Here is a 13736-nt window from a genome sequence, read left to right as displayed (position 1 = left end):
CTTTTCTTTCACCCTAACAGGAATATACTGTCTCTGTATTCTCATGACCTCATTTTTGAAGGCTTCCCATTACCTGCAAACATCTGCCCCTAAATCAGCTTTTCAAAGTTCTTGCCTAATACCATCAAAATTAGCCTCGCTCCAATTTAGAACGTCAACGTTTACATCTGGTCTATCCTTTTCCATCACAGTTTTAAAACTAATAAAATTATGGTCGTTGACCCAAAGTGTTCCCGCACTGACACCTCAGTCATGTGCCCTGCCTTATTTCCCAACAGTAGGTCAAGTTTTGCACCTTCTCTAGTAGGTACCTCCACATACTGAATCAGAAAATGTTATTGTACACACTTAAATTCCTCTCCATCTAAATCCTTAACACTATGACAGTCCCAGTCTATGTTTGGAAAGTTAAAATCCCCTACCATAACCACCCTATTATTCTTACAGATAACTGAGATCTCCTTACAAATTTGTTTCTCAATTTCCCTCTGACTATTAGGGGGTCTACAATACAATCCCAATAAGTGATCACCCATTTCTCAGTTCCACCTTAATAACTTCCCTGGATATAACCAGAGGAATATCCTCCCGCAGTACAGCTGTAATGCTATTCCTTAACAAAAACACCACTCTCCCTCCTCTCTTGCCTCCCTTTCTGTCCTTCCTGTAGCATTTGTATCCTGGAACATTAAGCTGCCAGTCCTGTCCATCTCGGAGCCATGTTTCTGTAATTGCTATGATATCCCAGTCCCATGTTCCTAACCACGTCCTGAGTTCATCTGCCTTCCCTGTTAGACCTCTTGCAATGAAGTAAATGGCACTTAATTTATCAGTCCTACCTTGATCTCTGCTTTGTTCCTGCCTGCCCTGACTGTTTGACTTGTTTCATTTCTCAACTGTACTAGTCTCAGATTGATCTCTTTCCTCAGTACCTCCCCGAGTCCCTCCCACCGCCCGCGCCCCTCCTCCCTTACCAGTTTAAATCCTCCCGAGCAAACTTCTATACCAGTATATTAGTCCCCTTCCAATTTAGGTGCAATCCATTCTTTTTGTGCAGGTCACTTCTACCCCAGAAGAGATTCCAATGTTCCAAAAATGTGAACCCTTCTCCCCTGCACCACTCCTCAGCCATACATTCATTTGTTCTGTCCTCCTATTCATACTCTCACTAGCTCGAAGCACCAGGAGCAATCCAGATATTACGACCCTTGAGGACCTCCTTTTTAAATTCCTGCCTAACTTTCTATATTCTCCTTTCAGAATACCACCCTTTTCCCTTCCTATTTCATTAGTTCCAATGTGTACAATGACCTCCTGCTGGTCTGTCTCCCTTTTGAGAACATTCTGCACCCTCTCAGAGATATACTTGGCCTGGCACCAGGAAGGCAACACACCATTCTGATTTTTCACTGCTAGCCACAGAAACGTGTTTGTGCCTCTGACTATAGAGCCCCCTATGACAATTAACTGCTTGGAACCCAGCATACTCCTCATTACATTAAAGCCAGTCTTGATACCAGAAAAATAGCAGTGCTCATGGTTCGGATTTTTAAAATTTAATCAAGAGACAGATTTCAATAAAACATATAATCAAGAAAGAACCCATACTCCTCACTACTGTCGACTTACACTTAAAAACTGTACACTTATCTGTTCCTGCGCTGTAAGCTCTCCACACAAGATCCTCCAAGGTCAGCTGTGAATTTCGCTGTATTTTTTTAAACTTTTTCTAGACGTAGACCAATGCCCAGAGATAGAGACTAGTAAGGATTTGTAAATTGTTTCCAAATTAACACACAAACAAATCTACCTTTCGGCTTGTTTTTACATCAGATTTGTGGAACATTACATACAAGCTGCTGCCATGCTGCTCCCAGTTGGTTCTCCAATGCCTAAGACCCAATTTCATTGTGTATCTTGTTGGATTAGGTTAATAAAATAAACCACAAACTGTCACACAACTGACCATGTATTCTTCAGTTCAGTCAATTTAACCTCGCTGCGCCAAACTTACTGAAGTCTAAAAGTTGTCAGTTCTTCTGCAGTGAGAATCTTCTTGAAGAAATTGTTCTTTTGTTCATCATTCATGTTTGTTACAACAGCAAGACATCTCGCGGTGTACCTGAAAAGAAAAGAAATATGGCTTAAGTAAAGTATTCCAGCAGACAAATGTCATAGGGACCAGACAGGAATAAGGTTCATCATTTGGTGACCAGACAAAATAGTTTTGCAAGCGTAAGGCATAGTCCCTCCTTCACTTCAGCTGCAAAAGCTCAAATATTGCCCATTTTCAAATCCAAAAGTATAAAATAGTTTCAATCAAATAAGCAGCTACAAAGCAGAGACTGTTTCATCAGAGGTTAAAAAGCATTAAAAAGGATGTTATAGAGATACGATTATAGAGTGGTTATCATGTGCTTTGATTTTGGCAAATCAATGTCATTCTTCAGGTAAACCAATTTTACTTTCAAGCATCAGTGTCAGAAATTGTTCGCACAGCTGCATTAGCTTCACTATTTTCCATTTCCTTACATCAGACGAGGGAGATTGCCTACTGTTGCCAAACTCAGGAAGTGGAGGACACATTCACTGTTCACTGGGAATGTTGTAAAACATCTATTGGAGTCAGCAACCAGACATGGTTAAACTTAAAGCCCAAGCATAGACATGTTACACCATGTGAACTACATCAACCAACCCTTCAAGTGAAATGATTGATTTCTTGGTGGTCTCTGACGCCCCTAAAAGCAAAAAGCAGCTGTATCATCTCACAGAAGTTTAAGCAAATCAATTCAGGTAAGTAGTCTCATACTTCTAAGAAAATATTTTGCTTTATGCCTCTTGTACATTTACAAAGATCACTGTCTCTTGTGAAAGGCCAACCTGCTCTCTGAAACTCTTTATACCTTTACAATGTACATGACAGAAAAGCAGTTATAATTCTTGAAGTGGCCTTAGTTTCCAATTATTTGGATCGTGTTTGCAAACTGGTTAATTTAACCAGGTTTTTAACTCGGCGAAGTTGAATTTTACAAAAGTATATATAACAAGGAGTAGTAGATTTTGAAAAGATATTTTGCCTAATGTTATGAAGATGTGGATGCACTATACCTTTAAGAAAGTTAAAAGCTAGCAGAACTACCTGACAGCACCAAAGTGTTCTGAACAAGATATAATGTAACTTTTTGGTCCAGCAGCTAGTGTAGCTGGCTGTCTGGAGACAAAAACAAATTTGAATTAGGCCAATCAGTTTAAATTATATCCAAAAAAGAAACAAACTCCAATCAGGTTTGAATTTAATATGACAATATTAAAAGCTGATGTTTTGCAGATATAAGACTGGGAAAATACTAACCATTGAGGGAAAACTGCCAAGCCACTAACATGTACAGACTGCCTAAAAAATAGATCTCTTAAAAGGTACTTTTACTGATCAGGTGACATGTAAAACAGAAATCCTCAAGAAGAAAAGACGAGAGAGGAAGATATAAAGAGAAGATTCGACAGCTAGCTGGTTTTGAAATTTGAATTTTTCAGTAAATCTTAATCAGGGGTTTTATCAGACTAGTATTATAGAAGGGAAAGTAAAAGATAGGTTAGAGGAAGGAGTTATAAATAGTTGTTAGTTAATTATTCTCTGTTATACTTTAAGAAATAAAGTTGTTAATTTTTATTTTAAATCGCTCTTGGCCTCTCGAATTTTCACAGATTACTGCACGGGATAATTTTAAACTAGCAACGCAAAAGATTTAAGAGAGGGGGTTTACTCTGTGCCATAAGACTAAGTAAATTGACATTTTATTTAGCAATGCAAACAGTTTGAAATAAATTATCACAATGGGTTAATATCTGTAGTTAACTATTATAAAGTGTTTGATTTATTATTGTCACGTGCATCAAGATACATACCAGCGGACCAAGGTATCATGACTTCTCAACAACGGAATGCATACACTCCAATCCCATAATTTACTGAACATTATCCAGTTTTCCTTCAGAAGTCTATACGCTGCACTCATGAGGTCTCGGAGTTTCATGCGTTTTCGACCATATCGGACTGCACTGGAATCTGAACTCTCCAGAAAAAGCCTCTGGAACACTGGTGGAGAATCCTTGAAGTATCGCAAAGCAAACCTTCCAAGAGAGAAAACAGAATAAACAAGTTATCAATAACTTGCTATTACAGAAAAATAAAAGGCCTTTCATTCTCTAAAATGTCCTTAAATGTTTCCAATAGTGAGTCACTCTAGAACCACTAGAACAGAGCTTAAGATATCTTGCTCCTGGAAAATCAAATCTTTGCATTGTATTGACTCTCCAGTCCACAAACAAGAAAGGTCAGCAATGTTCCCCAAGCCAGATCTGAAAACAGAGGAGTTATTGAAACTCATTATGCTGGATGTGCACTAACAGGGTTACTACTTAGCTCATACAAATGAACGATGGATCTTGACCTGGAGCACAAATGCTTAACCTTATTGTGGTACGTGTGAAGGTACTCATAGTCCCATCTATAAATATCCCCTAAGCAGCGTTGCCTGTAAATTTTTTTTAAACCTTTGCGTAGAACTCTTGAGATAACACACACACACACACACACACACACACACACACACAAAAGAGGGAGAGCGAGAGAGAAAATTTATTGCAGTTCATTTATAAATTAGACTTTCATAGAGTCTTGGGGAGGAAACAGTGTAACATATTTCAAAATGGAAAAAAAAATGGAAAAAAAACACAAAAACACTCGCTTATGGACTTTAAAATGCAGTCTGCCTCTCTCCCCTGGCATTAATCAACTGGGCTACTTTTTTCCTGGACAGCGTTGAGCTTCTTAAGTGTTGCACTTATCCAGGATTGATTTCATAAATCTGCAGATTTGTGCTTTGTAGATAGTGAACAGGCTTTGAAGAGTCAAGAGCTAAGCTATTTGTTCAGTTTCCCAGTTTCTGACCTGCTCTTGTGGTCATAATATTTGCAATGGTTGGTCAAGATCAGTTTCAGCTAATGCTAAACCCACCCAAGTGTTGAAGTTGAAGGATTCAGTCCTGGCAATGCTGATGATACACTGTGCAACCCAAAATGTTGTCCAGATCCTGCTGCAGCAGCCAAAGTTCATTGGGCCCACGACACCACCCCAAGGAACTCCTCCAGTTCAAGTGGCTTCTAACAACTATAACCATCCTGCCTTTCAGCTGTGCCTGACATCAGCCATGAGTGTTTCTCACCACTTCCCACTCCCGTCCTCCACACCCAAAATAAACCAAAAATGAAGATCAGCGAGCAGACTACTGCTGAGTAGGTGCCATTTAATTGCACTGTCAATTACTTGTCCATTCTTGCTGATGAAGCAGTAATTGGCTGAATTAGCATTGTCCTTTTTCTCCATAAATTAAATGGTTACACTCGGGGGTTTTACTTACTGTCAGGCGGATATAGATGAATGAGAAGGCACAGGTAGCCTGGACTACACCTTCAGCACCTCAGCTGGCTTGTTGTAACAGTTGATGACCTTCAGTGTACTCAACTGCTTCTTGATATCACGTGAGTGAATTGAACTGGCTGGAGACTGGCATCTGCAATGGTTGGCACCTCAGGAGGCAGCCCATATGGCTTATTTGGCTGAAGTTGGAAGAAAATGCTTCTGCCTTGTCTTTTGAACTCAATTGCTAGGTTTCACCATCTATGGTGGTGGAGACTGTTCATGGAGCTTGCACCTTTGACATTATATGGTTACACAAGTTCAGGATGGCTCACCACCAGCTTCTCAAGGGCAATCAGGGATGGGTAATAAAAGCTGGCCTTTTGACAGTGACACCCAATCACAAGCATTAATCTTCAAAAACCCCAAATCATTATAGGTATAATCAAACCCAACATTTGTGGGTTTATTACTGACCACCCTTTCATCTCTGCACTCACCTAACTCCAACCCACAGTCACTTCAATCCAGTGTTCAAAATCTAAATCTAAATGACATTGCCTGTCCAACGACTAATAATTTGATTTTGCAAGCACTGGGCTTGCACATGCCACAATAAGTACCTGATGCTAAGATTGCAAAGGAATTGTGTTGGAATCCCATCTGCATGTGGCCATTTCCCCAAAACAGGGAGGGACTCAGCAAAAACCTTAACATTGAAAGGCCTGTCAACATAGTGGCATACCAAAGAATGGCCATATATGTGTTGCAACATAAGGTACCAGGAGTGTATGCAATTTCCGTTCACTCTCAGCACAGGAAAAAAAAAGTGAAAGTTTGGAAAAAAAAATAGTAAATTGTTAATTGAGCCAAGACCCCCCCCCCAGCTGCCCAAATTGTATTTGCTACAATGCAGCTATTTGCATGGCAATAAAATACATGATTCAATTCTGTACAACAGCAACCCAACATCTTCTGTTTCCAAATTCCAATGTTTATAAAGGTAATAACTTACGAAATGACATCGGGGCTGATATCAATAAGCTTGCTCATTGCCACACACAGCCTCTCATGTAGATCATGGTTGAATATGGCTCCTTTAATTGCCCGAACATTGCGTTCAAGAAGGTCCAATAGCAAAGGTCTGAGGTGGCGCCCAATTAGCAGTGTGCAATCTTTATCCAGCAGAAGTTGAGCCAAGGTATTAAGGATACACTGCCGATCCTGCTTGTTCCAAATCTAGATTCATGGGGTAAAGAAAAACACAGTCACATGATGTAGATTTAAATATCACCAATAACATTTGAGAAGCAACACTTTTGTTGACAGTAATTTTGAAAAGATCATCCATCTATTCAACCTAAACTTGAATACATTTTCTGCCTCAGCTCCCAATCCTGCAAGTGAATACCATTACTTCTAAAATAACTTTATCATGCTCTCTATTCCAAATATTATATCTCTGACCCTCTGTTTATGAATTCCAAACTATTGCTTCTATCCTTTCAGAATGTTAAACATTGACTACGTCACCATATTAGCGCAGTGCAGATTACAAGAGAACTGTAATTTTAAACCCTTTGTCATTTTGAAAGGTAAACAAATTTGTACTTCCTTATCATGGTGAAAATTATTAAGAATTTATACCCTTTAAATTCTTAATAACCTTCAGATAATGTTTTATGTTGAAAGATCTTACAGTTTTATAGAAATGTTTTGTAGCTTTTAAATCTGAAAGATGTAAGAGATCAGGTCAACAATTCAATCAGATTTCTTTGTTTAAAAATGGCCTCAAATTAAGATACTGCCTTCAATGCCCCACGAAGTTGATATATAAAATCCCTTATTGACAAAATAATACTAACTGCCCTTCAGCCCTCAGGAATCAGGAAAGAAAACAAATTTAATGCTGGCAGCAGTCTCTCAAAGTGATATTGATGCCTGTTCAAAGCCTTCCCTCCAGACCAACTGGCACCAACAAATCATGTGTAGTTGAAATCCCATTTTCCAAGTCCCACTTCCACCAAATCTCTTTCCTTCAATGCCAGGTTAAATATCCTCTTCCATTCTCCTCAGCATTCTTTCAAACCCCTGCCATGGGGCAAATACCAGGACTAGATACAACAGTAAGGGAATCAGAGATCCTTGATGGGAATTATCCACTGTCCACAAAGGACCACAAGCATCTCTCGCTATTTGAATCACAGCTGGTTATGCTATAGCTTGAGTGATACTATGCCACGAGAATGGGGTAAAGAAAGAAGATAAGCCTCCATGAGCTAACACAGCCAGAACCCACACTGCCGAGTTAACTCTGCACCACATTCAAACCATCTCACCAATACCCCAAGGTATGGGATAAATTGGTTGGTCTTAAAGCTAATATGTTGAATAAAATATCACAGAACAAGCTTGTCCTCAAAAGATGAAACTCTAAGAATAAAGCGACAGTGACAGCAGAGTTGGCTAAGTGACATGTAATGGGCGTGAACTGTTTTGTTTCAGACTGCAAGAGGTTACATCATAGGGTTCTGCTGGGTTTAGTATTAGGACCCTGACCGTCCTGACCTATATTAATAACTAAGATTTGGGCATGCAGGGCATAATGTTAAAACTTTACAGATGACAAATTCTGGAAATATTGTGAACCATGAAATGAACAGCGATTGACTTCAAGACGATTTAGGCTGGTAGAACAGAAGGACAAGTAGCAGATGGAATTTTATGCAGAAAATTGATTCCGTTTGGTCAGTGGAATCAGGAGAGCCATTTTACATACATATTAAAAACAAAACAGAATTGTAAAAAGGAGGAGCAGAAGGCTCTTGGAGTACATATGCACAAACTATTGATGTGGTGGGGCAAGTTGAGAAAGCAGTTAATAAGGTATTGGGACGTTGGCTTTATAAATAGAGTCAGAGAGTACATAAATAAGGAAATTATGATAAACCTATAGAAATAAAAACAAACATTCGCACTCAGCTAGACAAGCACCTACAAATTTAGGCACCATTTTGGAAGAATGCAACAGCACTCAAGACAGCGCAGAAAAGATTTATGAGAATGGCTTGTGATTCAGATGATGAATGATTTCAGCTACGTAGACAGATCAGAGAGACTGAGCTTCTTTTCCTGAGAAGAGAAAGGTTAAGGTATTCAAATTGGGAGGGTCTGGACAAAGTAGCTCAACAGAAAGAGTTCCCATTGGCAACAGTGCCTTTTGTTTCTGTTTAAGATCATTGGAGAAACAAAAAAAATTGGAGGCAACAGATTGAACAGATTCTGTAAAAAAAAAATTGTAGCAAGTGGTCAAGATCCAGAATACAATGTCTCAAAGTAGCACAAAGACAGAATTAACATGACTTTCAAAAGAGAATTTGATTATTGCCGGAAGAGAAAGTGGACATTGGTCACGAGAGAACAAAATGAAGTAACGCAAGATGAGTATCTCTTGCAGAGTGTCAGCACATATACAAAGCCTTAGACTGTACTGCAACTGCTCACATTCCTCCAGTCCAGACAAACTTCACTTCCCAGTATTGCTAATTATCAGGTATTCAACATTAAAAAAAATTGTAATTTTATTCCAGTTTATCACACAGCCAGATTCTTTTTTTAAATTCTTCAACCAAAGGCCAGAAGATGTCGGAGCAGGCTCGGCCATTTTGCCCATTGCTGCACCATTCGAGGAGACAGTGGATCATTTAAAATCCCTAAGCTGGCTTTCCTATCTTTTCTCCATCAGCCTTGATTTAAAAAATCTATCTCAACACTGAATAACCCAGCAGCGACAGCCTTCAGATGTAACCAAATCCAGATTCATTACCTTCTGACAAAAATATCTCTCATTCTGCCCTAATTGGCAACCACTCATTCTGAGATTATGTCCTGCGATCCAAGACTCTCCCACAAGGAGGAACAACCTATCGGCACCAATCCTGTCTGTACCCTAAGAAATGTATGTTTCAATGAGGTTGCCTCTCATTCTTTTGAAGTCCAATGAGTACAGGCCCTACACAACCTCTCCTCATAAGAAAATCCCTTCATGTCTCAAGTCAACCTAGTGAAATGTCTATGAATTGCCTGCAAAGCCAGTATATTTTCCTTAAAAGGGGACCAAACTGTTCACAGTATTCTAGGTATGCTGTCACTCATACTTTGTATGGTTTTTGCAAGCCTTCCCTATTTTTTACTCCATTCCTGAGACATAAAAGGCTACTATTCAAATTTTCCTTCCCAGTTACCTACTGAATTTACACAGTAGCTTTGTGATTTATGCACAGGAAGCCAACCCCCCCCCCCCCCAACACCAATTCATCACTGCACCAAAGAGCATATTTTACCATAATACATTTCATTTGCCAAGTTTTGCCCACTCACTTAACCTGTCTGTATCTTTCTGTAGACTGTGTGTCATCCTCGTCACTTGTCTTCCCACCTACTTTTGTATGATCTGCAAATTTGGTGGTAGTACATTCATGTCGCTTATTGAAGTCATTAATACTGTACATAATGTAATTGCAGCCCCAGCACTAATCCCTGTGGCACCTCACTGGTTGCAGATTGTTGTCCTGAAAATGGTCCCCTTACCCCAATCCTCTATTAGTTAAAGTCAGAAGTCACACAACACCAGTTCACAGTCCAACAGATTTATTGTAAGCTTTTGGAGCACTGCTCCTTCCCCCTACTTCAACTGATGAAGGAGTAGCACTCCAAAAGCTTGTGATTTCAAATGAACCTGCTGGTTTATAACCTGGTGTCCATGAGACTTCTGACTTTGTCCACCCCAGTTCAATACGAGCATCTCCACGTCATGGCTTCTATTAGTTACCAATCATCTAACCATGCTAACATAATACTTCGAACATCATCGGTTCTTATTTGAGAAAGTAAACTTGTGTAGTACATTATCAAATGCATTTTGGAAACTCAAATACATCCACTGATTCCTTTTTATCTATCCTGCTTGTTACCTCCTCTACAAATTGTAACAAATTTGTCTGGCATCATTTCCAACTCATTTTTCGTAATCAACCATCTGCTTGATGATATTATATAATTCTAAATGCTGTGCTATTACGTCCTTTTTACTACATAGAACAATACAAGCCCATCAGCTCTCGATGTTGTGACAGCCTTTTATCCTACTCTAAAGATCAGACTAACCTACATACCTTCACTGTTTTATCTTCCATGTGCCTATCCAAGAGTCGCTTAAATATCCCTAATGTATCTGACTCTACTTCCATCTCTGGCAGTGCATTCCACACACGCACCATTCCTTGTTTAAAGAACTCCCTCTGACATCTCCCCTAAACCTTCCTCCAATCACCTGAAAATTATGCCCCCCCCCCCCACCCCATGACAATCTCTGGCTGTCCACTCTATCTATGCATCTCAACATCTTGTACACTTCTATCAAGTCATCTCTCATCTTTCTTCGTTCCAATGATGATCTATTATTACTTTTCCACCACCTCACCTTACAATTCAGTAAGTTGAAATCAGAAATTAACTACAAAAATGTTGATGCCTTCACCTGGAGGCTCACTGAAGATGTTACCTAGTATGGTGATGAACCATCTGAAAATTAACCTCCCAGCTCAGCGAGTAAGCTTACATCCAAAAATGTTGATTCTGACCAAGGGTCACTGGACCCAAAACATTACTCTGATTTCTCTCCACAGATGCTGCCACACCTGCTGAGCTTTTCCAGCAATTTCTGATCTTCTTTCTGATTTACAGCATCCGCAGTTCTTTTGTTTTTTTGAAACAAAACATTGGTATTTGGAGTGAGCTAGGTTTCATATGCGAGTTGCAGAAAATCAGCATATATTTAGAACTACCAATGATAAGGTCAACATAATTACAAATAGGTCTATCTGAGAGAGCGGTGGAAGGGGATTCCGTTGGGAGATTTCAAAAGAGACCTGGACATATATTTGAAAAAGATGAATTTAACTGGCTACAGAGATAGGGCTGGTGAATGGGACTAGCTGGGTAGCTCATTCGGGACTGGTTCAGATACAATGGGTCAAATGGCCTTCTCCTATAGTGTTAAATTCTCAAATTCTATTTATGATTTTTACTAAGACCTAACATTTCTCCAATAATAGGTATTAAGCTAACTGAACTATTGTTACAGTTTTGTTTTCCTCCGTTTCAAATGAAGGTGTTGCGTTGGCAGTTTTCCAATCCTCTGGGCATTTTTCAGACTGTAAAGATTCTTGGAAAATTACTGTCAATGCATCTCTTCCTATCTGTAGCTCCTCCTTTTAACATCCTGAGATACAACCCATCAAGGGTAAGGAACTTACTGGCCTTGAAACCTATTAGTTTCCTGAACACTTTTTCTCCGGTGACAATTATTATGTTAGTTTATTCCTCATTTTTGCCCTTTGAATATTTAGTATTCTTGGGATTTTTTAATGCCTTGTCATGTGAAGACTGCCATCAAGCTACATCATCACATCATTTTCACAGAATTCAGGCATCAGTAGAAAACACTGGCATAATAACAACAGAACTCAGACATTAAGCAGCAATCCTGACTGTGGAGACCACATCACAGATTAAATGACCAAAAATAACCCAAGGCCAATAATCCAATCTGTTTCAGTTTGCCTCATGCAGCATCTGAAGGAACTGCAGCAAAGTGTATAAGACACAGCACTGTTTTCTTCCCAGTAACAGTTCGTTTGGAAATCATTTGTCTAAATATTAAAATCAGCTGCAACTGCAGAGTGATCTATCTGAACCCTTACCAGGTGAATGAAGGCGCCGAGTGTGATTAAAAAAAGTCAGGTTAAGACAAACTGGGGGGGGGGGGGGGAAAGAGGGCAGATGAAGGTCCTATGCCCCTTCCCAAAGTCCACCACACAACGCTCCAGCCCTGGGCCAAGCTGGGGTTCACTCACTGAGTCACTCACCTGCTTGGTCAAGTATTTGTTCAACTCGCTGCCGCTCTTGTCCTTTAACCTGGCGATGAGTGTCAGAGAGGAGAACTGAAACTCCATGTCCTCCATCGTAGCAGCGACCCTGCCGGAGGGTTTCAGGACGAGGTGCACGGGGGAAATGGCCAGGAGAGTTATCCAGCCAGCAGCAGCATGTTCCACAACCAGCTCCAAACTATAGGACAGTCACACGTGGAAGAGACTGAGCAGAACACTTCCGGGGCACATGCACATTTAAAACTGAATAACCTCCCCCAAAGCAACTCCCACACACGTACTGCCTCTGGCAACACTGAATTCTGTGAAGATTAAGTCTCCCAAACAAAACATTTCTAAGCCTGCAACACATGCAAACTTCCAATTGTGCAGCACCTTTTAAAGCTACAGAGCTGGTTTTATTTTAATCACGTCTTTTAATAACCTTTCCTTTTGTATTGTGTATTGCAAAATGTAAAAAAAAACTCCATTCTTTGCCGATTGCCTGAAACATCGTCCACCAAGGAAATCTTCCTTGCTTTTCTTTATAAAACTATTTTATTATTTGTATCCCTTTTTACAAACAAACAGACTTTCCACATGGAATAATCCCATCTAAAATGCAAATTTGTTGAGCTGAAACAGTCATGCCAGAGCGCAGTGCACGATCAAATTGGAAAGTGGCAGTAAGAGAGGTGCTGAATGGGCAAACTTTTAGAATATTTGGAGAACTACATCGCCCTGACAGAGAAGCAGGAAGTTTATGCAGGAGCCTGTGTTGTTGGTTTATTCACCGTACAAACACCAACCAAAGAACTGCTGTGATTCCTGGAGCAGGTCAGAGGCTGGGAATCCTGCAGTGATTTCTGCACTTCCTATTTCCCAAAGACTGTCCACCAACAAGGTGCAAGTCAGGAGTGTGATGGAATAGACTTCAGTTGCCAGGATAAGTGCAGCTCCAACAATACTCCAGAAGCTGAACAAACAGACCTTGGAGTGTAGGTTCAGTGATCCTTGAAAGTAGAGTCACAGGTGGATAGGATAGTGAAGAAGGTGCTTGATATGCTTTCCTTTATTTCCTGATGAAGGGCTCCTGCCTGAAACGTCGATTTTCCTGCTCCACAGATGCTACCTGACCTGCTGTGCTTTTCCAGCACCACTCTGATCTTGACTCTGATCTCCAGCATCTACAGTTCTCACTTTCGCCTTCTTTATTGGTCAGAGCATTGAGCATAGGAGTTGGGAGATCATGTTGTGGCTGTACAGGACATTGGTTAGACCACTTTTGGAATATTGTGTGCAATACTGGTCTCCTTCCTATTGAAAGGATGTTGTGAAACTTGAAAGGGTTATAGGGTAAATAGGTAAATCTCTCCACCCTTCAG

General features: G+C 40.1%; 1 protein-coding gene across 4 annotated transcripts in view; it reads right to left on the bottom strand.

Annotated features, from left to right (window-relative positions):
- mdn1 (midasin AAA ATPase 1) overlaps positions 1-12549 on the bottom strand; it is a 188532-nt gene extending 175983 nt beyond the window's left edge. For 2 of the 4 annotated variants that reach the window (XM_043686689.2, XM_087982248.1), the window contains exons 1-4: positions 12352-12549; positions 6438-6661; positions 3910-4134; positions 2015-2122 (exon numbers count right to left, since the gene is read on the bottom strand). In XM_043686689.2, coding sequence (XP_043542624.2) covers positions 2015-2122; positions 3910-4134; positions 6438-6661; positions 12352-12447 — 653 coding nt within the window. In that variant the 5' untranslated portion in view covers positions 12448-12549. The remainder of the gene's footprint in view (positions 1-2014; positions 2123-3909; positions 4135-6437; positions 6662-12351) is intronic. The other 2 variants (XM_043686702.2, XM_087982249.1) reach the window with 1 other exon arrangement.
- Positions 12550-13736: the final 1187 nt, after the last annotated feature.

Source organism: Chiloscyllium plagiosum, unplaced genomic scaffold, assembly GCF_037043375.1.
Source record: "Chiloscyllium plagiosum isolate Xiang-an unplaced genomic scaffold, Cpla_swu_hap1 HiC_scaffold_3, whole genome shotgun sequence".
NCBI lineage: Eukaryota > Metazoa > Chordata > Chondrichthyes > Orectolobiformes > Hemiscylliidae > Chiloscyllium > Chiloscyllium plagiosum.
The sequence above is the reverse complement of the archived record's forward strand: the minus strand, read 5'-3'. Positions and strand labels throughout refer to the sequence as shown.